A 25,365-nucleotide genomic window follows, 5' to 3' on the forward strand; every position below is an offset into this window, starting at 1 on the left:
GGTCGGCAACGCGCGTGTAATATCTCCGGTGTTGCAGGCGTCCATAGGCTACGGTAACTGCTTACCATCAGGCGGGCCGTATGCTTGATTGCCACCGACGCGCTATAAAAAAAGACTTTTTTTTACTATAAAACCTAAATAATGAAAACTGGTACTCTCGCTCTCATGACATGATATGTGCCATTCTCAATCAAAAGGGTACTTATTGTTGGTTGTCAATAAGGTGCTATGTCCATATAGCTTCAATTTGAAATCAACCTTATTGACAAGCGACAATGTGGTACCTATTGGTTGAAAATGTCACATATGTAGTTTATGCATGTGATTCTAATATATCATCTTTCGCTTCATCCACAGACGACCAACCTCTAGATCACCATCTCCCCGCGGTCGCTTCAGGAATCGTAGTCCACCAGCAGTTCTAGACAGGCCTAACACGAGATCTAGGTACATATGTGGAATTGAGAGTCTGGCTAATGAAAGTTGAACCTGAAAAAACGCGGCAATTAAAAAAAACCGGCCAAGTGCGAGTCGGACTCGCGCACGAAGGATTCCGTACCGTTACGGAAAAAACAGCAAAAAAATCACGTTTGTTGTATGGGAGCCCCATTTAAATATTTATATTATTCCTTTTTTATTATTTGTTGTTATAGCGGCAACAGAAATACATCATCTGTGAAAATTTCAACTGTCTAGCTATCACGGTTCATGAGATACAGCCTGGTGACAGACGGACAGCGGAGTCTTAGTAATAGGGTCCCGTTTTTACCCTTTGGGTACGGAACCCTAAAAAACTGTAGCAGGCGGCTCTTTGATTACAAGGATTGCATAATTTTTAGACTTTATGATTTCTAGAATATGAAAATTATAAAAAATATGAAAGTTATGCTATCATTATAATCAAAGAGCCGCCTGCTACGGAATTTTTAAAATTGCCGCGTTTTTTCAGATTCATCTTTCATTAGCCAGACTCTAGAATTACCTTAATTAAATATTTAATTATTATCTTTTGACGACCGGTCTGGCCTAGTGGGTAGTGACTAGAGATGGGCCGAATATTCGGTAATTATTCGGTATTCGGCATATTTATCAATGTTCGTATTCGGCCAAATAGTTCGGTTGGCACTGCCGAATATTTACAGAATAAACAACGAAGATAGAAGTTCGCAAATTGTGGGCATCTTTCTCTTTTACTCCAATTATGGCGTAATTAGGGTGACAGAGATAGATACCCGCAATTTGCGATTTTCAGTGTTCACGGTAGGCCCCCAGGCATGAGATGGTTTCGTTTCTAATCATATAATTTCCCGGTCGGTCGGAAGGGGAAGGATCAAAAACACGTGATGAGTGCGGACCGCGGACCTGTATGCACTCATTTTCAGTTTTTTAAGCAAAAAAAACATTAATATTAATTAGCGATTGAATGATTTCCTATTCCTTATGTTATTTTATGTTGTTAAAAAAAAAACCAAAGAATTCTGTGCCCCGCCATTAAACACTATTAATTTACTATTATCAATAGATCCAGATCACCGGTGCCCGTGCGAGAGAGAGAGCGCGAGCTAGAGCGGGACAGGCTGCGGCCGCGCGAACTAGAGAGGGACAGAATGTCGCGCGACAGAGAACACAGGGACAGAGCGTCCAGATCGAGAGACAGGGAACGGTGAGATATATAGGTTATTTTTTTAGGGTTCCGTACCCCAAGGGTAAAAACGGGACCCTATTACTAAGACTCCGCTGTCCGTCTGTCTGTCACTAGGCTGTATCTCATGAACTGTGATAGCTAGACAGTTGAAATTTTCACAGATGATGTATTTCTGTTGCCGCTACAACAACAAATACTTAAAAGTACGGAACTCGACTAGGTTTGCTCCCGGTACTGAGTTTGTATGTACCGGGAGCAAACCCTAAACCCGACCTGAAGTCCAACTCGCAGTAAACTTGTTCGGTTTTTAGTATCCTTCGTTTATAATAATTTATTTGAAAAAAAAAGGAGTTACAAAAGCCATGCCTACGGTTACCATGGATATGGTTAGTTGTTCAGGGAAACAGTTCTTAATCCTTATAGAAGTATAGAACAACAGACATCAACGCGCTACTATTTAATGAATAAGAAGTGTAATAAGTAAGAAATGAATTACGCTATCTGTTAACTCTGCCATTTCATGTGATGTTGAATAAAAATGTTCTATGTCTGTCTTTGTACTATCTTTTTTATCTACATACCTAATTTTGTTTAATTTTTTAGGTTTTTATAATAGAAAAAGTATAATTTAGTTGACTCATACAGTCAAGTCTAAAAACATGAGTGGAGACAATTTCCTCAAAAATATGTCCCATAGCTCTTAATTCGCTGACATAAGAGCTAGCTCTTAATTCGCTGACATAAGAGCTATGGGACATACTTTTAAGTATGATGAGTGCACCCATATTTTTACACTTGACTGTACAAAAAACCTGTATACAATAGTGATATAATCAAGTTTTTCAATCTCGTACCTTACTTAGGCCACTCAGCAAGCTTCGAGTCCGAAACACGGTACTTGACTGAACAGCTCTCTATCAAAGACTGTAACTCCGTATAAGATGAATACTTGTTAGAATGGCAGATTTTTCCTCCTATAGAAGTATTTATTTAAATAATTGTATAATGTACAATGTAACGAGCTACATATAGTGTTTGTGTGGTCAGGTCACGTGATCGCTCGCACTCCATGTCGCCTGCGCGTGCGCGCGAGCCCGACCACTACAAGCGCCGCTGCCGAGACTTTGACGGTAACCATAACCACTGTTTTACTCATTCTGAAGTTTCCAGAACCCTTGGCCATTTTTAGTTCAAAGTCTATAAATGCCCTTACCGCCGGGATTCGAACCCAGGACCATCGGCTTCACAGGCAGAGTCACTACCTACTAGGCCAGACCGGTCGTCAAACCCAAAAGTTTGTGGTTTTCGATAAAAAGTAAATGGTAGACTTTTTTTTATACCACGTCGGTGGCAATCAAGCATACGGCCCGCCTGATGGTAAGCAGTCACCGTAGCCTATGGACGCCTGCAACACCGGAGATATTACACGCTTTGAACTAAAAATGGCCATATACCAAATAAACTCACGTTAATTCAGTCTTAGAACCGCATTTCGTAGCCACTGCCATGTGACGTGAGAATCTGAAAAATTATCAGCATCATAATCTTGTCAGTGAGAATTATAGCTTTATTTTTTAAGGCGGATGCCTCGCGCGGCTTCGCAGACCGAGCTGCCTCGCGCGGCAGTTTCCTCGCGAGGCGCCTCGTTCTCTGTGGACCTGCTTATTGGCACATTTTTCTTTGATTGTATTATACAGTAACTGGTACTATTATTTGTAATTACAGTGATTAGTAAGTAATTGGTTTAATGTTCAACATTGTTCCCTCATATCACTATTACTACATACAATAAAACAAATTCGTTTCCTGCTGTATGTCCGAGTAGAAATAACCCAAAAGTTGATAGATTTTCGAAAAAAAGTAAATGGTACACTTTTAAGTGAAAATGACCATTTGCATCAGTGTGATAACTGTGTTAATATGTGACGTATTCCATCAAAAGGTACCACATTGTCGCTTGTCATAAGGATGCTCTGACAGGTTATTTGTATAAAGATAAAGAGCAAATTTCGTCTTTATGGTAAGCGACAAAGTGGTACCTTTTGATTGAGAACGCCACATATGTATTCTTTTTTTCTTAAAATTACAAATGTAATTTAATCGATCATTATCCGCATATTTCCTAATTAGTTTTAATGAGAGTTTTCTATTTCAGAAAAGGGGTACTGCATGCGGGGAGACCTTTGCCAGTGGGACCACGGCGCCGACCCTGTAGTGCTAGAAGATGCTGCCTTGACGTCTGTGCTCGCCATGCCCCCTGTAGTACCAGGTGAGACATTAGGATACTGCATGCGGGGAGACCTCTGCCAGTGGGACCAAGGCGCAGACCCTGTGCTCACCATGCCCCCTGTAGTACCAGGTGAGACATTAGGATACTGCATGCGGGGAGACTTCTGCCACTGGGACCAAGGCGCAGACCCTGTGCTCACTATGCTGCCTGTAGTACCAGGTGAGACATTAAGATACTGCATGCGGGAAGACTTCTGCCAGTGGGACCACGGCGCAGACCCTGTGCTCTCCATGCCCCCTGTAGTACCAGGTGAGACATTAGGATACTGCATGCGGGGAGACCTCTGCCACTGGGACCAAGGCGCAGACCCTGTGCTCACCATGCCCCCTGTAGTACCAGGTGAGACATTAGGATACTGCATGCGGGGAGACCTCTGCCAGTGGGACCAAGGCGCAGACCCTGTGCTCACCATGCCCCCTGTAGTACCAGGTGAGACATTAGGATACTGCATGCGGGGAGACCTCTGCCACTGGGACCAAAGCGCAGACCCTGTGCTCACCATGCCCCCTGTAGTACCAGGTGAGACATTAGGATACTGCATGCGGGGAGACCTCTGCCACTGTGCTCACTATATTTAATTTAATTTTTATTCATAGACCAACTGAGATCATTGTTGTTAGTACACATAAAGCTTAAATATATGGTTAGTTAGTTATTAGTTAGTATGCTGCCTGTAGTACCAGGTGAGACATTAAGATACTGCATGCGGGAAGACTTCTGCCAGTGGGACCACGGCGCAGACCCTGTGCTCACCATGCCCCCTATAGTACCAGGTGAGACATTAGGATACTGCATGCGGGGAGACCTCTGCCACTGGGACCAAGGCGCAGACCCTGTGCTCACCATGCCCCCTGTAGTACCAGGTGAGACATTAGGATACTGCATGCGGGAAGACTTCTGCCAGTGGGACCAAGGTGCAGACCCTGTGCTCACTATGCTGCCTGTAGTACCAGGTGAGACATTCAAGATACTGCATGCGGGAAGACTTCTGCCAGTGGGACCACGGCGCAGACCCTGTGCTCACTATGCTGCCTGTAGTACCAGGTGAGACATTAAGATACTGCATGCGGGAAGACTTCTGCCAGTGGGACCAAGGTGCAGACCCTGTGCTCACCATGCCCCCTGTACCTGTACCAGGTGAGGCATATTGTCAGCCTCATTTCGCTCGGTCGTTTAACCTTTTCGCCACCATTGACTTGATATAAAGTCAGTACACACAAGAGGAAAAAAACATACTAGAACCGAATGAGGGTTAGAATTAGAATGTTGATAGTCCTTGTGATGATTGTGTCCCTTTTGGGATGGGCACCCTCGTATAATAATATAACATTGTTATTCAAAATATTTAACAGTACGGTTTTTACTCACTATTATTTTTAGTCGCTTTTGGCGACATGTTTCGGATTCTTTGGGAATCCATCCTCAGGCACGAGTGTCCGCGGCGGTTGTACGTCGTGCACTGAGAACATTGTTATTGTTACAGAATACAATCCCCTGACGCCGGACATCTGGTGCAACGCGGGGCCGGGCGCCTACCCGCCCTACCCGCCGCCCGCGCTACCGCCGAGGGAGCTCATACCCATACCCAGGTACATCTACACACACACACACACACACACACACACACACACACACACACACACACACACTGCACAAGACTGATTGGCCTAAGAGCGTTTTCACATTGTCCTCACCGATATGGGATGTAGGATCCGACATCCGCTAGGTCAGGCCGCGGGGCGCGCCCGGGCGCCGTCTAGCGGTCACGCACACTACTACAAGCATTATGCCTACACATACGCACACAAACATATATTATCGCTCCGACACCTAAGGGGGGGGCTCCGACATGGCTGAATCTATCGGAAGCGCCGCACCGATATCGGATGTCGGAAGGAATTAGAGCTTTTTTAATAACATGTTGAATCTCATATTGTAATTCACAGTATTTCATTGCAGTATTCATCAATTTGTATAAAATGACTAGTAAAATATGAAATCTACAACTACGAGTATATTGTTTACTCTATGCATGCTCACAAAAAAACACAATAGTGATATATTATTGGCCGGTACTGTAAACAGGGACCGGACAACCCTTTCCGCGATAAAACCCTTTCAATGGGCGACACTTAAACACGGCTAACACATTGAAAGACTTTCCCTTTTGAACTGCAAGCCCATTCATACCCTTACCTTTGACTAACCCTTACCGAAAAGCTAACCAAAAATAAGGCTAGCTCTTAATAAGGGTTACCCTTATCTTTAAGCGCTTTTTATAAAGGTTTCCCTTTGCGTGAAAGAGACAGGATTAGTATATATCTACGGTAGTGTATGAAAAGGAGAGAAAATACTTGCCTAGTCAAAGAACGCCGCCGTCGCCGCCGACGATCGCTCGGATTCGAAGTAATGTGTGCTTTATGAACAAGGTAGACGACTTAAATTAGCACGCTTGTATGCTAAAAGGAAAGCCCTTTATAAGGCTAACCCTTATAAGCAATATGCAAGGTGTTGGTGAGCGGATGATAAGGGTTTTGTAAGGGTATTTGGGCTACCGATTACTCAAATGTGGTAGCTTTATATAAGGGTTTTTAAAACCAAAACAAAGGGTTTCGTCTGGCAAAGGGTATGGTGAGTTAAGCCTTATGCAATACCCTTATAAAACCCCGATAAGGGATAGCGGGCCGGTCCCTGACTGTAAATTGTATATATACCTACCGACTACCGGGGTGAATAGGGATAGGCTGGGGTGAATAGGGACAAAACTTGAATTGTGTTTTACCTGATAATTTCTTATAAAATACCCACTCAAAATGTACCATTGGATTGAAAATCATAGATTTTATATAATATAATTTGTATGGGTAATTATTAAGAAATTGTCAAGTAAATCACATTTTAAGTGTCAAGGGCCTGACACTCTTTGATATAGAAAGATAGTCTTATTGCGATTCCTATAAGAGGAAAGAGAAAATAGTGCCATGCTTTGTCCTTATCACCAACCGGGTTGTTTTTCATGGTCGGGTTATGGCAGCATAGGTAGGAAGCGATGGCGAAATACCGAAATTTATAAGAATGAAAGAGAAAAAGGATTATGCTGCCACCTGTCAATACATAAATATGTCTTTCCCTTACCCCTGGTCGCTCGGTTTCATGTCTATAACTACTATACTATGTATATGTTAAGTGTTGTCCCTATTCACCCCAGCCATCCCTTTTCACCCCGGTTGACGGTAATTGTAATGTTGTCAGATTGCACTTGGCGCCGACCGGGCCTCCGCCGGGCGCCGCGCGGCCGCCGGGCGCGGGGGCGGGCGCGGGGGCGGGGGCGGGCGCGGGGGGCGCGGCGCCCAACAAGAAGATCTTCGACTATAACCGCCTAGGCGGGAGGAGTGAGTGCATTCTTCATATTAAATATAGGGTCATTGCGCCAGTTTCCGGTCATACTCTAGTTTTCGTCCACATGACGAATTACCAAATAATGTTTCATTTTTATACTGTTTAACTAGTTTGATAAAAAAAAAAAAAAATTGAATTAGCTCCATGCATGTTTTTTTTTTTAATTTATATCGTTCGAACACTGGAAAAAATAAAAATACTCTTGTAAACCTTCACATTATTTTATTAAAAAAAATTCAAAATGTAAAATTTTAAGCGGTTGAAACGCTCATATTTTTTAGCGCTAATTCGACAGAGCGCGATGACGTCACACGTTGGACGGTCCAACTGACGTTTGCAATTTTTTTATTGTTAGCCAGGTGTATCAAATTTGAGTATTTGTGACATTTTCAATCAAAAGGTACCACATTGTCGCTTACCATAAGGACGAGATTGGATCGTATCTTTATACGAATGACCTGTCAGAGCGTCCTTATGGCAAGCGACAATGTGGTACCTTTTGATTGAAAACGACACATTATTCATAACTGCTCTCCTTACAGTGCCACCGCGAGTGCAGAATTCTGGTGCGAACTGCTCATTAGAAGTGAAGAAGGTGCCCCGAGGGCTCAACGACATCACGCATCTGAACAACCACTTTGGAAAGTTCGGCAAAATTGTCAACATACAGGTTAGTATGCTCAAAGATAGATAAAACTCCGTAATAGATGGATACAGTCTAAGGAAAGAACATGGGTCAAATCGTATAAAAATAGTTAATGCAAATAAAAAAAAATCGTTTATCCATATTTAAATACATTTTATCGTATTTTTATAGATTTTTTAAATCTTCATTTTTAGTTTTAAAGTGTGTGGATAGATGGCAGTGAATTTACTGTGGTTACAAAATTTACTATGACAGTACCACTCTATCCTATTATATCCTCTTTGGTATGCTTTAATTTTGTTCATCATCATCATCATCATAATTCTTAAGAGCCTGGCTCTTGTCGGTGGAGTAACCGCCATTTCGTTCTTCTCTCTGCCACTGTTTTGAGCTCCTGATACGTCACTACGTTGATTTTTTCTTTGGCTTGATCCAAAAACGCACGTCTCGGCCTTCCTCTGCCTCCCTTTTCTTCTATTCTTCCTTATAGACTTTATGTATAGTATGAATCTTCTCAAATGATTTTTACGCCTAAGACCCTAATCTGTTAAACAAAAGCCATTGTTTCTTTTGGGTGAGCGGTCGGCCATTGTGTCTGAGCGCGTGGTATGCGTGGTGTATATTATTATAGGAGATGTGGAGAAAAGCGATTAAAAACAATAGTGTGAAACCGTACTGATCTAAATATTTAGAAATATGTCTCACGATAGTTTAATTTCGATTAATAGATGTAGCATCCGCACTTAATTTTATGATTTTTTTGCAAATTCATGATGTGCTTTTTGTGCTTAATTTTAAACGAATTAACAGATGATGAATTGCGTATAGGTGGTGGTATATTGTTCCAGCATTTCGTGGCAGAGTACTTGAAACTGCCACGAAATGCAGATGTATTGTTCCGAGGACGAGCAAAACGACTAGCACCTCTGACATGACGTTGAGAAAATTGCAACTTAGCTTAACTTATTATCAACAGTGTCTACTATCTCTATCACGCTGGCTTAAAACAGTGTTTACTGTCTCTATCACGCATTAATTTCCACGTCTCGCTACCGTATAACGCTATACTCTAGGTCTAGACGTAGGTTTTTCATTTTGATTGTAAAATAAAAGAAAATGGTGTGATAGATTTGGCCACCTCGGCCGTTAATATTTGATGCTAACTGCTGCTACTCGGGAAAACGGTCGTGGTGGGGCCCCGGCTTAAGCCTCCATTATCTGAATATGTCGCCTTGATGAAGTCGTTATGTATGGGCTTAATATAAAAACAAAGAGGATAGAGCGGTACTGTCATAGTCAATTTTGTAGCCACAGTAAATTCACTGCCATCTATCGACACACGATTAAAACTAAAAATGAAGATGTATAAAAATACCATAAAATGTATTTCTATATGGATAAATGATCTTTTTTATTTGCATTAATTATTTTTATATTATTTTGACCCATGTTCTTTCACTGATATGCGTTAAAATTGTTAAATTACAAACGAAACCGTCAACGCCATCTATACGAGAGTAGGCCAAAGGTAGTGGCGCCATCTGATTATAACTCGAGGGATTATTTATTTAAGTGATTTAAGCGAGCATACGGCATAAAAATGTTAATAACTGTTTTCTTCCGCAGGTGTGCTTCGAAGGTGATCCAGAGGGCGCTCTTATAACGTTCTCAAACCACACGGAGGCCAACGTGGCGTACAAGAGCACGGAGGCTGTCCTCAACAACAGATTCATCAAGGTGTTCTGGCACAACCCTGAGGTACGTACCATACAGTGCGGAGTGACCCAGAGGTCTCATAACGTCCTCAAGCCACACGGAGGCCAACATGGCATACAAGAGCACGGAGGCTGTCCTCAACAACAGATTCATCAAGGTGTTCTGGCACAACCCTGAGGTACGTACCATACAGTGCGGAGTGACCCAGAGGTCTCATAACGTCCTCAAACCACACGGAGGCCAATGTGGCATACAAGAGCACGGAGGCTGCCCTCAACAACAGATTCATCGAGGTGTTCTGGCACAACCCTGAGGTACGTATCATACAGTGCGGAGCGACCCAGAGGTCTCATAACGTCCTTCAACCACACGGAGGCCAACGTGGCATACTGTTTCATTTTTCGGTTTTTCGATTATATTTCGGAAACTATGCGTCCCTCGTAGGCGATGTACCGAGTGATGTGATATCTCAGTGTAATATTACATTTTCGAGAAAGTAATGTGATATAGTGACTTTTTGAAACACTGTTTCGCGCATGTCTACTATGAAGTCGATTCACTCGAGTAATAAATTTGACATTTTTACAGAACAAACAAGAGAACCCGACGCCCGCCGGACAACAGAAGCCCGCCAACAAACAACAGCCAACTTCACACAACAAAGTGCTCATCAACAAGGAGAATATGAAAGCCACCGCCGACAACAAGCAGGCAGCGGCCGCCGCTGAAAAGGTAATTATTATTATTATTATTATTTTATTTAATAAGCAGGCATGCAGGCAGTTATGGCAACTGATATGGCCTGTATCCAGTAATCGTAAAGATATATAGTTATCATGGACGAGTATTAGATGTAGTGTTACGCTTGTCTAATTTATTTTTAAACTGGTTCACATTTTGTGCTGAAACCACGTCTTCTGGAAGTTTGTTCCAAGCCCTTACTACTCGGTTGCTCAGAAAGTGTTTGTAAGGGTTACTGTGAGACCTATGCCTTTCTAGCTTTAAGTGATGACCTCTCAGACGGTTGTTGTTGCTGCGCTTGATCATCTCTTGAAAATCCTTGAGGTAATTAAAAGAAAATACACGATAAATCCACTCCAACTTGACTAAGCAGCATATTAACACAACATTTCGTTGAGGCCTGTTGGCAACTTGGCAAGATCACTACATATTATAAAACAGTCGCTTTCCGCTGTCTGTCCCTATGTATGCTTAGATCTTTAAAACTACCCAACGGATTTTGATACAGTTTTCACCTATCAATAGAGTAATTCTTGAGGTGTATAATTTGTAAAGGTTTTGTGTAACCCGTGCAAAGCCGGGGCGTGTCGCTAGTAGTAGCATAGAGTAACTTATACTAGAGCGGTACTGTCATAGTAAATTTTGTAACCCCAGTAAATTCACTGCCATCTGTCGACACACTTTAAAACTAAAAATGAAGATTTATAAAAATACGATAGAATGTATTTAAATATAGATAAATGATTTTTTTTATTTGCATTAATTATTTTTATGATTTTGAACCATGTTCTTTTACTGATATGCGTTAAAATTGTTAAATAACAAACGAAACCGTCAACGCCATCTATTCGACTGTAGGCCAAAACTAGTAGCGCCCTCTGAACGAGAATCAAATTTTCTTGATTTTCGAGGCACGTTTTTTCCTTAGACTGTATCTATCTATAACGGAGTTATATCTATCTTTGGTAGTAGATAATATTCATCAAGACAATTCTAAAAACCCCAAACACGTTGTTTTAACACAGAGTTCCTATGGCCACCTCCTGTCTCCATCATCAGATCGGCTCCATGGTACCATAATATTGTATTGTCATCCGACTTACACTCTTGCAAATTTTCAGCTTCATCGGAATCCGGGAAGTGGGTCAAATTAAACTTACAAGATTTGACCCGTACATACATACATAGTTACATAGGTCCATTGCAAGTTAAAAAAAAGCTTGTAAAATCGCTGGCAATTTAGCTTGGTCTAACTCTATCAAATCACTACATAGTATAAAACAAAGTCGCTTCTTGCTGTCTGTCTGTCCCTATGTATATATCTTTAAAACTACGTCGCTAGTAAATTATAAACTGAAATAGATGCCACCACTGGAGGGCTTCGTCACTTTTTCTTTAATATATGACATCTATTTCAATATATATTTTATAAGAATGACTGAAAGAAGGCTAACAAAGAGAGTGTATAAGGGAGAGGTAGAAACGGGAGTTGGAAGGGGCAGACCTCGGCGGACTTTCTCTGATCAGATCGGGGAAATCCTGAAGAAAGGCCAGGTCAAGAGCACCCTAAACCGGCGAGCGTGTATGAGGAATGTTATGAAAGTGAAGGAAGCGAAAGAGGTATGTCAGGATCGTAGCAAGTGGAAATCCGTGGTCTCTGCCTAAGCCTCCGGGAAATAGGCGTGATTATATGTATGTATGTATGTATCTATTTCAGTTTATAATGGCTTACGAACCAAAGTGTAATAATTACTTTGTCCACAGGCGAAAGAAGCGGTCGCCATGGCCAACGGAGCCGAGAAAAAGAAAGAGGCGCTTAAACCAATAGAAAAAAGTAAACAAGTGATGGAAATGCACAAACGCGCCCAGGCGTTGTTGGAAACGCAGTTGCAACAGCAAGTTTTACTGATTCAGCGGTTAGAAGGAGGTTAGTATGAGTTTACTGTTTTATTTTTTACTGTGTAGAGTCAGTAATTTGGGTAGCTTTCCTATACAAACTTCCACCCCCCTTTTCACCCTTGATCTTACCAAACACTCTATCTATTCGCTCAAATATCCTAGTCAATTTCGTCTTTACCATCTGCTACCGCATGGCTCAGTGGTATCAACGTTTGCTTAATGTACCTATCTAACTCGTGACCCGGGTTCAAATCCCACTCGCACCATACATTTGTCTATGCTTAACGTTTTTTAAACAGAATTTAATAAATAAAAAAATATAAATAAAACAAAAAACTAAGTGTCTATAAAATAACAAAAAAATACGAAAAAAAAACATTATTTCAAAAATTTGCACGCTCCTTAGATCCGTCCCGCCTTCAATGCGCGACGCTTGAGTCATAAGTGTGCTATATAATAATACCTCCAAACTGCGACTGATATGTGTGTTGTCTCTGTAGATGCACACTGGTCGCGGAATGGGGAACATTTGTGACATTTTCAACCAAAAGGTAACGCATTGTCGCTTGTCAATAAGGTTGATTTCAAACTGAAGCTGTATGGAAATAGCGCCTTATTGACATCCGACAATAAGTACCCTTTTGATTGAAAATGGCACATTTTATTTGTCATTATTCACAACGACGGGACTTAATCGCGTAAAATAAGTTTTTAATTTACCTCCGACGTTTCGAGGACGGCGTTGGCCCCGTGGTCTCGGAGAAGACTGGCTAAGGTTGACAATGTTGACAGCGAGTTTTTCGAACTACCCGCACTTGGTCATGTTTATTAACTTCTTGAACGTTTTACGCGATTAGGTCCCGTCGTTGTGAATAATAATGAGCATAGAGTAACTTATACTAGAGCGGTACTGTCATAGTAAATTTTGTAACCCCAGTAAATTCACTGCCATCTGTCGACACACTTTAAAACTAAAAATGAAGATTTATAAAAATACGATAAAATGTATTTAAATATGGATAAATGATTTTTTTTATTTGCATTAATTATTTTTATGATATTGACCCATGTTCTTTCACTGATATGCGTTAAAATTGTTAAATAACAAACTAAACCGTCAACGCCATCTATACGACAGTTGGCCAAAGCTAGTAGCGCCCTCTGAACGAGAATCAAATTTTCTTGATTTTCGAGGCACGTTTTTTCCTTAGACTGTATTTATCTATTACGGAGTTATATCTATCTTTGATAATGAGTAAAAATCGTGAAAGTTTAAATTTGTATTTTATTTGTCTACAAAACTTCGTACAGGTAGAAATCGTGAAAAACTTAATTAATTTTGACCCCCTTAAGGGTTGAATTTCATAAAAAAACCCGACAGATAGTTTAGAACCTGTTGTTTGTTTGTGATAGTTTAGGTTATGAATGAGAACCGTAGTAAAATTACCAAAAAAGCGTTCGCGCTCTTATATGCGTGACTTGTCTATTAGGCTCAAATGGATTATTATCTAGTCTAGACAGGATTCGAAAGGATAATTATCGTGACTTTTATGCCTGATAATTATCGATTTGATAATAACCTAAAATTTATTATTATTATTCAGTTTTTTTTACAAAATATAATTTACCAAATATAATTAGATTGTTACGTGATGATTATCTTACATTTCAAGGGCTAATGAAAAAAACTAAGCAATTGCTATGTACAAATAAAAACTGACCTAATAGTTTTTATTTGTACATAGCAAAAAACGCTCCAATAGTTATTTTTTACTATAATATAATAAATATAGCACCATCCATACCTGGCATAATTAGCCGATATTTATAATTTCGAACTCTGGAATAAATCTGTTTTTTCTTGTCCCCAGGCAACGTGACCGGGCCACAGAGGGCAGCACTGATGGAGGCCATCAACTCGGCCCAAGAAGGCATTGAGAAACTACGGAAGGAGCTTGTGGCGTACAACAGGACGCTCAGACAGATGCAGGTATGTTGGATTACAGTGAGCTTTCCTTTTGTTTAGTCACTAGAGAAATACGGGACATATATAGTCTGTCAAACAACTTTGTCAGTGGAGAAAGGCGCGAAATTCAAATATTCTATGGGACGATAACACTTAGCGCCTATATTTAAATTTGCCGCCTTTTTCTACTGACGGAAATGGCTCGACAGACTATAACTGTAAAATTAAAACAGTGTTATCTGAAATTAGAGACTAAACTGATAATTATCGTCGATTTATTACATTTAATTTAATTAATTATCATGATTCTAGTTCTAGTTTATCAAGGATTCAATAACTCTGTTTTAGTTTTATGTAAAAAAAAAAAAAAAAAACATTTTATTTCGATAAAAAAAATGTTATTTTTTATCAACAAATTTAGGATACGTAAAAACAACTAAAGATTTTTTTTAAATTCGAAGTACTCTAGAGATTTCTCGAAACATGTCATTAAATATGATGTTTCTTTTAAAGGAAACACTTTTTATTTAAAATATTAATTTACTCTACACTGAATCATTAAAATTCTATAAAATGTTTTGAAAATATTTATATCCAATTCAATATGAAAAGTGTGTAAAAGTGTTGTTTTGTACTGCAAAATACAGTTATTTTTAACAAATAATTATTACTTGCAGTTTGAAAATTTAATTTTATGAAAGTGAATCGTCTAATTCCATTTTTAAATTAACTTAAACCCAGTAATTACCGATTTACATATGGGGTATTTTCTATGAAAAGGGACCTTATTGTCGGTGGCGCTTACGCCGCACAGCGTCGCGCGGCATTGTATTTATATCGGAGCATCGTTTATAATGGCGTAAGCGCCATCAACAATAAGGTTTTACAGCATCGACGAGATATTTGCAAATTAAACTGTTTTTACAAATTTATCTTATGTAACTTTTACACATGAATGATGACATTTTTATTACCTACTTCATCTGTACTTTTTTTGTTTTTTGTTTGAATTGTATTTTTGGAATTTTATTTCTTGACATGTCCCGCTATTATTTATGTGCTAATACATAGTTTGTAAGATTTTTCTAACACAATATCATATTGTTATAGAAATAAATAAATGAATGAATGAATGAATGGTCCCTTTTTATAGAAAATACCACATATTACGTTACGGTAATGCTTAATTTAAAAATGCATTACTTGTGTATTTTAATGAGCACGATGAAAATGATAAAATGGATAAATATAGCTGAAATGTACGGGTGTGTGGCAGGAAGAGACGGTCGCGCGCTCCCTGTCGCGGCTGCAACTGGCTCAGGTATCGGCCGGTCATGTACGCATGGGTTGTGCGATTTACACCACCATACTCATCTACATATATATAGTAGACTAGTTAACTAATTTACACAAAACCTTTACAAATTATACATATGAAACTTCCTCTTGAATATATCTATCTACACTACCGCTCATAACTATTTAGGCACTCGTAATTTTTTCCATACAATTGTATACAAAATCGACTTTCAGAATTATACCGCTAAGTCGCAGTCGGGTAACAGTTTTTTGTGCAGTTTACTTTTATAATTTAACAGACATATCGAGCTTCGAAATGATGTGCAGAATATTCGTGTACATTGCGTATTTGCCAAATGGCAAGCGTAAAAAAATCCATAAATCGTTTTCCAGTACAAAATCGTTTTATTTTGTATGAATTAGTAGGTACATAAGGGTTTTTTAAATCGTTGCATAAAGTAAACTCGAAATTTTAAAGGATGTCTCTGGCAACAATTTGAGGCTCAATATATTTACCTAAATAAAAATTCAATCCAACATGTAAGAGAATCATTTGCCTGCGTTCGAACAGTATGATTTTGAAAATAATTTTCGTATACAATTGTATGTTGAAAATTGCGGGTGCCTAAATACTTTTGAGCGATAGTGTATTTAAAAAAAAAACACATTAGAATCCGTTGCGTAGTTTTAAATATCTAAGCATACATAGGGACAGACAGCGGAAAGCGACTTTGTTTTATACTATGTAGTGATATAGAGTCTTATAGTCTGTATCTTTAGGTAGTGAAGATTCAAAGATTCAAAGATTTATTTGTTCAACATAGGTAAGTTACAAGATGTTAAATACATATTTCAGTATCACTATGTCGTGCCTATTGGCATACAAATTCAATAAAAATACACGCTAATCATAATATCACAGAAAAACAATAATAGTCAAAACAGGGTTATGTCATGCAGTAAATCTTAATTAGGTAATTCAGTCAAAAATTCTATAATGGAGTAATATGCTTTCTCGGTAAGAAAAGCTTTTAGGTTTGGTTGAAATGTAAACAATTTGTTTTTAGGTACATTTTCGGGTACTCGAACATTTATCAGTTAACCAACCAAATAGAAAACTGCCTGGATCTTTTCCTCGTCGTTCTGGTTTTAACCTATTTCATTTAATCGTGTAATACACTGATTTAAACTTTCACGATTTTTACTCATTATTATTTACAACGACGGGACTTATTTTACCCGATTAAGTCCCGTCGTTGTGAATAATAATAATTGTGTAATGTTTCCATTTATCCTCAAATGGTTAAATATTCGATCACGTTTTAGGTTATTTACTAGGGCGAAATAGCATATATTACACAACTAAATTTATTCGGAGCCCACTGTGTCCCACTGCTGGGCAAAGGCCTCCCCCCTCTTTTTCCACTCGTCTCTGTTTAATGCTATATCCGGCCAGCCTGTCAAGAAGGAGTCCAAGTTATCCCGCCATCGCCGACGAGGTCTGCCGGATCCCCGGTTAGACTCGTGGGGCTCCCACTCCGTGGTTAACTTGGCCCACAAGTCATCCGGCATTCGGCAGACATGACCAGCCCAGTCCCATTTCAACTTGGCCGCTTTCCGAGCTACGTCTATTATTTGAGTCTTAGAGCGCAGCGTGGTGGCACAACTAAATTACTATTGATTAATCAACTTATTCCATATATTCGTATTAACAAAATAGCGCGATTATAGCAGCTTCGTTGTTACGCTGAGTAAGTAATATATCGTATTAAAACTTCTATAAGTTTTGGCACATCGAGTTAAATTAATTGACTTGAAGAATTTTAAAATACCTAATCAGTCTACATTCTTTTAAATACCTAAAGATACAGACTATAGAATATTACAATCACTCACACGGAAGCGTTTACGATAAGGCGAAATCACCGCCAAACCCTGTTCTCAATGCTGCAATTCATTATCTACAGTAGGGACCCTAACTTCACGGTTCAGAGAAAAATTTGAACCCTTCGTAAAATGTTTTTTTTTTTTTCGTTTTTTTCTTTATGGAGACAACGGGTCAGTGTATTAATGTGCAGTTTAACATAAAATATCACACCTAATTTTTTTAAAGCATATTATGCGTGTTTTAGGCGTTCTAAATATTGATTCTGCAGTGCATACTCCTAAAACAGAAATAAAAATTCTTTAAAGATATATATTAAGCATACCTACCATGAAATAACATATTAATAGCTTCGATATACCTTGACTCCGTTTCGCTTATTAAAAAAAACGAAAAAAAAAAACATGTATGAAGGATCCAAAAAGCGCTGGTGGCCTAGCGGTAAGAGCGTGCGACTTTCAATCCGGAGGTCGCGGGTTCAAACCCCGGCCGAAACCGATGAGTTTTTCGGAACTTATGTACTAAATACCAATGATATTTACCAGTCGCTTTTCGATGAAGGAAAACATCGTGAGGAAACCGGACTAATCCCAATAAGGCCTAGTTTACCCCCTGGGTTGGAAGGTCAGATGGCAGTCGCTTTCGTAAAAACTAGTGCCTACGCCAATCCTCGGGATTACCAAGCGGACCACAGGCTCCCATAAGCCGTGGCAAAATGACGGGACAACGCGAGGAAGGGTACAAAATTTCAAAATTCGGTAGCGTCCCTAAAACGTAATTAAAAATAAAGAAAAAAACCACATTTGTTTTTAGGGTTCCGTACCCAAAGGGTAAAAACGGGACCCTATTACTAAGACTCCGCTGTCCGTCTGTCTGTCACCAGGCTGTATCTCATGAACCGTGATGGCTAGGTAGTTGAAATTTTCACAGATGATGTATTTCTGTTGCCGCTATAACGACAAATACTAAAAAGTACGGAACCCTCGGTGCGCGAGTCCGACTCGCACTTGGCCAGTTTTTTTATTTATTAGAAGAGACTACATTAAGCGGGTGAGACTTCGAAAATTTTAACTTCGACGAAATAAGCAACACCCTAGTCTTATGTATAGTCAATCAAATAGATAGTGACGGCCAAAGTGGCCAAATATATGGGGACACGTCCTTATCTCTATGGTATCGAAGGCGTGTTACGATATATACAGGGTGGCTAAAAAATAAGTGCATTCCCGTTGCCCGGGAGGTTTTGGGATTATACTGAGCAACTCACTATGGGACCAACCACGAAATTGCGAAAATTTTTTTACCCTCCCATAGAAAATGGACGAGCTAAAATGTATGAAACAGCTAATTTTTTTTTGAGTTGGGATTTAAATGAGTGACCCTCTGACCCTCATTGTATTTAAACCGAAAGTTTCATTCCATAACGAGTAGTTTTATCTAAATCTATTCGCGATGGCTAACCGACGAAAACTTACTGCAGCTCTCCGCGACCAAACTTTCGAATTAAAAATTACCCGTTTTAATATATTTAACAATATTTTTGTTATTTGAGGCGTTTGTGAAGTAGCAGTTGAATTTAACGACAATAATCTAATCAAGAAAGCTATTTGTATTGAATTTGTTTTTCGTGTTTCCTCTTCGTATAAACTCTTGTTTTTTTTTTTGTTTTTTGCATGGTTGTCTTTGCGATGTTGTTTTTTATTGTTTTTAAAATAACAAATTTTCTTTGTTATACTATAAATTACAAACGAACGTAAAATTATATTAAAAATAATACAATAACTCAACATTAATGAATATTATTGCAAATTTAAGTTTATAAAATTTGTTACATAAAAAAAAAAAAATATTTATTTCCAGTTAATGTTACAACAATAGGATAATCTTTTACAGCAAAGGTTTAAAATCTAGATGTTAAAGCCTAAGATTAACGGTGGTCTCCACACTAGGCAAAGCCTGTATCGTGGTTATCAGTTTAAAGATATGTACTTAAATATATCAATTTTGTCATAAAACTTTTTTTTTTTTTATCTACACAAAACACTCACAAACCTAAAATTTAAAGTCTTTGCAACACGCATGTGTACGTAATACGGCCTTTGAATATAAATACCACCAATACATTCCATTAATCATATCATAATTAATTATATACCACCATCAGTTTAATTTCTTGTAAATACCATGTATGTGGAACAGTGTCTTTCAACCTGTGGGTCTCGACCTCAATGGCACAGAATAAGTAATAGTATTATCATACAGAACGACCACGCACCTAGTAACTAGGGGGGGGGGGGGGCACGTGCCCCGGGCGCCATCCAAGGGGGGGCGCCAAAACGGGCGAAAAATATAAAATTATTTTCAAAAAAATTGATTGTTCCCGCCGCGTCGAACGGTGGTCTACAGGCTACGTTTGGGGGGGCGCAAATTTGGTGCCTGCCCCGGGCGCCATTTCCTCTAGCTACGCTCCTGCCTTGCGCTATGACATGGGGTTCTTCAAGAAGCAAGTATTTAGGGTTCTCAAAGGTGGGCAACGCATAAGTGGCTCCTCAGGTGTTGCTTATGTCCATGGGCGGCGATGACTGCTTCCCATCAGGCGGCTCGTCTGATCGATTGCTTCCTATTACATAAAAAAAACCTCGCCCCGCGACAGCAGATTGACGGCCGTTTGCCGACCGCTCACTACTGTTTTTAAGCAAGTTACTCACACAATGACGCATGACGCGTGTACAGACGTGCCGTTCACACATAGAAACGCAAGTGATTATTGATGTATAGCGTGTCCGCCCTGTGCTAAGCTTCTATATTCTCTGAAAGGTCGAATTGGCTTTCCATTTTCAGTTAAGTAAAGGGTAGTGGGTAAAAAACGGTAAAAGAGAAGGGGGGATGACATTTTGCGTTCCAAAGGGGGGGAGGTATTTTTTGCATATTAAGGTCGTGTCATGAAAAAGGTTGAAAAACACAAATGTAGACAAAATCATTCACAAACCCCCTTATCAATGTTGCTGTTCATTGAAAGCTAAAATTTGCCTTTAATACATTCGCCTTAGCTAGCACGAAAGCATAATTCCGCCGGATTCATTGGCGTTATTAAGATTTGAAATAAAAAATCAATTTGTAGCTATTAGCTAAGTTGCCTATGTTTATATTAAGACTGTTTGTTTCTCAATAAATAATAAATAAATAAAAAAAATCAATAATGAAAAAATGATATGGCGACTTTGGAGACGGGTGGCGAAAATAGGTTATTTTAGATTTGTTTCACTTTTAAACTATTCTAACGCAGCTCTTTTTATTGTGAGATCAATGGATATCCATTTCTTGGTACAATTATTATTTTAATTCTTTACTCTGGTGTCGGCGGGCACCAACGGCTAAGTTAGGATTTACACTCATAATTTTAAAACTAACACGTGACTTAATCGCGTAAAAACTTACGTTTGTTTACGTTGTAAGTTTGTACGCGATTAAGTCCTGTTAGTTTTAAAATTATGGGCGAAGTTAGGATTCCCTACGGTAGATACTTTTGCCAACCCTGATTTTCAATGAATAACAACATTGACATTAACAATAGTAATTATTGTAAATAATATTTGGTGGTGACGAAAAGACATATTGTATGTGTTATGTAATTTTTGAATATAAAAAAGAGCACGCACTATGTTCATAATTTTCAACTAACGCGGGACTTAATCGCGTTTATTTATGGCCTGACGTTTCGAACGTGACGTTACGTTCGTGGTCACAGGCAGACACGTCACAAAACCGCGACATGTCACGTTAGCAGGGGGGTGTCACTGCGCAGTTTAGGTATATTTGGCCGGCGAACCGCCCGGGCAGGTGTGTATGGCAGTGGGCTGCCGCTCGCGCAAAATTGAAAATACGCAATGGCTTCAAAACCTAAATCGCGATCTAATCTGTATAAAAGATAATGTTCTGTTTACGGATGTCTGAATAAACGGAAGAACAAGGAAGCGAAAAAAACTTTTTTTTTTTATTCCGGACTATATTGACCGACATATTTTCAAAGGAATAAGTACTTCTGTGGTATACCTACTTCCGTGAGAATCAGACACACTATCTCCGGCTAAAAATTTTATGTTTACAGAATCAACATTTGTAATTCCTACATATTTATCTTTAAAATAATAAATCAGTAGGTGTAGGTACAAAAACTTGTCAAGTGACAACCCCGTGCCGACACTCGCAGCTCGGTCATAAAACTGCGGCGCGCAAAGAAGATTCACGGTTCGTGCGCGGTTATAAGTTTCAATTTTGCTTGCAGGCGGCGAGTGTAGGTATAATTTTGTACCTAAATCTGGCTTTTGTGAAGGAGTGAATTTTCTGTACGGTAGTACTATTAATTATTCTGTGACGTTAGGCCATTAATAATCGTAAGTTTTTACGCGATTAAGTCCTGTGTTAGTTTAAAATTATGAGTGAAAATAGTGTTAGTTTAAATCAATACACACTATGTTATTCATATTAGACTTCATCAAGGCATAATTCATTGTTCATCAGATACATCTCATTGTACGGTCGTTGGTCATTTTTGTTGGTAGTTGTACGTGCATATTGTGCATTAATATAGTTAAATACGCTTTTGTACATATATTAATTAATATGTGAAACGTAAGTAAAATCTTTGATTATAAGTTCGTTATAGCAATGTCAATGAGGAAAAATATCAATTGTGACGTTTTCAACCAAAAGGTACCACATTGTCGCTTGTCGATAAGGTTGATTTCTAATTGAAGATGTATGTAAATAGCGCCTTACTGACAAGCGTCAATAAGTACCCTTTTGGTTGAAAATGGCACAATTTATTAACACATTCCTTGCCACCAAGCCAAACAAAACATCCGCGCCAGACCACAAAAATATGTGTCGTTTTCGAGTAAAAGGTACCACTTTGTCGCTTGCCATAAGGACGCTCTGACGGGTTATTCGTATGAAGATACAAGCAAATTTCGTTCTTATGGTAAGCGACAATGTTCTTTTACTTGAAAACGTCACATATAGTCATGTATAACTGTAGTACAGTCGCCATCAGATATATCGGAGCGGCCGAGGTGTTCACAATATCTGAACACGCACGCTAACGCCTTGACAATAGAGACGTGTTCAGATATTTGTGAGCGCCTTGACCGCTCCGATATATCTGAGGGCGACTGTACCACGATCTCGACTATCGGGGCCTGGGAACGGAATTCTAAAATACCCCATAGTCAGATTTTCGGCACTGAATGTGTTAATATATACATATTGATCAATATTTTATCATAAATAATAAATATCTGTTGCCAGTTTGACAAAAATTTACATTAAAAATTAATTCTAATATGTTTTTTTATAAATTTATAACCTATTTTTGTTTATTTATAAATTCATAAAATGTGACATTTTCAATCAAAATGTACCACATTGCCGCTTGTCAATAAGGTTGATTTTCAATTGAAGCTATATGGAAATAGCGCCTTATTGACATTCGACAATAAGTACCCTTTTTATTGAGAATGGCACAAATAAAAAGGTAGCAGACAGTTTCCCATGTGTCTCATCCATGATTTAGCTAAATGATAAAAAAACCAGTAAATTTCCTTGTAATTGTATCCCAGAAAGCGCACTGCACTTATATTTGCGTCTTTTTTTTCTCCATCCATACATATATTTTTGTTTGCTGATATTTTTAATTTGTCATCAGGCGAACGCTAAGAAACCAAAGTCAAGAGAAGAGGCACAGAAGGAGATCCTAGACGCAGAGTTAGATATGTTCACCAAACAGCAGGTAAGCGTATGTCTTTATTAGGGTTCCGTACCCAAAGGGTAAAAACGGGACCCTATTACTAAGACTCCTCTGTCCGTCTGTCTGTCACCAGGCTGTATCTCATGAACCGTGATAGCTAGACAGTTGAAATTTTCACAGATGATGTATATCTGTTGCCGCTATAACAACAAATACTAAAGTACGGAACCCTCGGTGGGCGAGTCCGACTCAAACTTGTCCAGTTTTTTTTGTGTTACTATGGACATACCCTTTGACATAATTAAAATAAAATAAAAATAAATAAATAATTATTGAAAGTCATAATCTCATAATTCAGATTCTGATTTTCAGATTATCATGTCATAATTCTGAAGCCGTTAACCTTCAGGATTTTTGTAAGGTTATCCTACAGATAAGGTTAGGTTAGGTTTGTTTTATGGCAATCCTGAAAAGTTACGCGTTTCTGAGAAAAACCAAATTATGACTAACGAAAATACAATTATGACTTAAAACTTTATGGGAAGGGTTTGTTTTATGGCAATCCTGAAAAGTTACGCGTTTCCGAGAAAAACCAAATTATGACTAACGAAAATACAATTATGACTTAAAACTTTATGGGAAGGGTTTGTTTTATGGCAATCCTGAAAAGTTACGCGTTTCCGAGAAAAACCAAATTATGACTAACGAAAATACAATTATGACTTAAAACTTTATGGGAAGGGTTTGTTTTATGGCAATCCTGAAAAGTTACGCGTTTCCGAGAAAAACCAAATTATGACTAACGAAAATACAATTATGACTTAAAACTTTATGGGAAGGGTTTGTTTTATGGCAATCCTGAAAAGTTAAGCGTTTCCGAGAAAAACCAAATTATGACTAACGAAAATACAATTATGACTTAAAACTTTATGGGAAACAATAGAGACCCTGGACATACATATTTCATTAGCAGAACCAAAGAGAACTAAGCAGACTTAGCCTACATCTATTTAGCGTCAAGTAGCGGAACTATCAGTACTGCTGATCGATTGAATATGCAAGGGATAGAGAGGAAGAAACCGAACTTACGATTTTCGTGTTTCGCGGCAGGCCCTGTGATTTTGCTAGTGACGCCCTCTACGCAGAGTTTTGATTGGCAATGCTTCCAATAGGCAATATTATGCTAAATTCTGCGTAGGGGGCGCCAGGGCGCCACTACCACAATCTGAGGGTCTATCGTAAAACAAGAAAATTTCTTTATCTAACATCTTTGTCACTCTTGCAAATTCGAGCGATAAAGAGGTATTTCCCGGTAGGTCCTCTGTAAACAATTTCACTGTCACATTTTATTATCTCTGAAAACTTGTCAAAAACCTGTTAAAGGTACAGTATGTATTTACTAAAAAGGCTACTGCTGCACTCTGGTGGCAGAACATTGTAGTAATATCCCCTATTCGTTGGACACGTTATGGATGCAACTGGGAAAGCGGTAAGGGGAGGATGCTATACGTGGAATGTTTGTTTGCTTTGGCAGGAGGGGCAGGACGTGACTGACATACAAAAGAAGATCGCGGAGCTGCGCCGACAGATGGCGCTGCAGTTCCCCACACACCCCGCCATGCGCCGCCCCCACCCCAGGTAACTGCACTATGTACAGCTGCGTGAGCGGGACTGCGCTATATACGTGAAGCAGCGGTGTCTCGCTTACACGTGTCACGTGCGATAACATAACAATTAGTCTGGGAAGAGAAGATACTATATTGAACGCAGTCGTATAGTATGAATTTTGTCAAATGATTTTTAGGCCTCAGACCCTATATCCGTTAAACAAAAGCCTTTGTTTCTTTTATGGAGAGGCGCCTTAGTCGTGTGCCAAAGCAACCATGTCGTTAAAAAGCAACTATCGTGATAGTATTAAGGTTCAAAATGTAACAGCTCATTCTGAGATAACGAGTTTGGGTAATGAAGAACGATCGGTTGCCTGTGTGGCCTCAGAATACAGCACTGCTTCATAAATTTGAACCATATATAGTTAAAGCTATCTCTACTGAGCTCGTTCACTTACCTGTACTAACAATGGCATTCTGTTAAACAAAAGCCATTATGTCTTTTGTGTGAGCGCATGGCCTTTGT

The 25,365-nt window shown here is 39.1% G+C and overlaps 1 protein-coding gene across 1 annotated transcript in view; it reads left to right on the forward strand.

Moving 5' to 3' along the window:
- Positions 1–25,365, forward strand: part of LOC134753623 (zinc finger protein swm) — a 50,439-nt gene that overhangs the window by 10,951 nt on the left and 14,123 nt on the right. The window contains exons 7-20 of the mRNA XM_063689559.1: positions 358–447; positions 1,523–1,663; positions 2,693–2,775; positions 3,801–3,914; positions 5,419–5,524; positions 7,188–7,327; positions 7,877–8,004; positions 9,607–9,738; positions 10,285–10,428; positions 12,202–12,364; positions 14,208–14,326; positions 15,579–15,623; positions 23,191–23,274; positions 24,767–24,870. Of these exons, the coding sequence (XP_063545629.1) occupies positions 358–447; positions 1,523–1,663; positions 2,693–2,775; positions 3,801–3,914; positions 5,419–5,524; positions 7,188–7,327; positions 7,877–8,004; positions 9,607–9,738; positions 10,285–10,428; positions 12,202–12,364; positions 14,208–14,326; positions 15,579–15,623; positions 23,191–23,274; positions 24,767–24,870 (1,593 nt within the window). The remainder of the gene's footprint in view (positions 1–357; positions 448–1,522; positions 1,664–2,692; positions 2,776–3,800; positions 3,915–5,418; positions 5,525–7,187; positions 7,328–7,876; positions 8,005–9,606; positions 9,739–10,284; positions 10,429–12,201; positions 12,365–14,207; positions 14,327–15,578; positions 15,624–23,190; positions 23,275–24,766; positions 24,871–25,365) is intronic.

Source organism: Cydia strobilella, chromosome 27, assembly GCF_947568885.1.
Source record: "Cydia strobilella chromosome 27, ilCydStro3.1, whole genome shotgun sequence".
In the NCBI taxonomy this organism is placed as follows: Eukaryota; Metazoa; Arthropoda; class Insecta; order Lepidoptera; family Tortricidae; genus Cydia; species Cydia strobilella.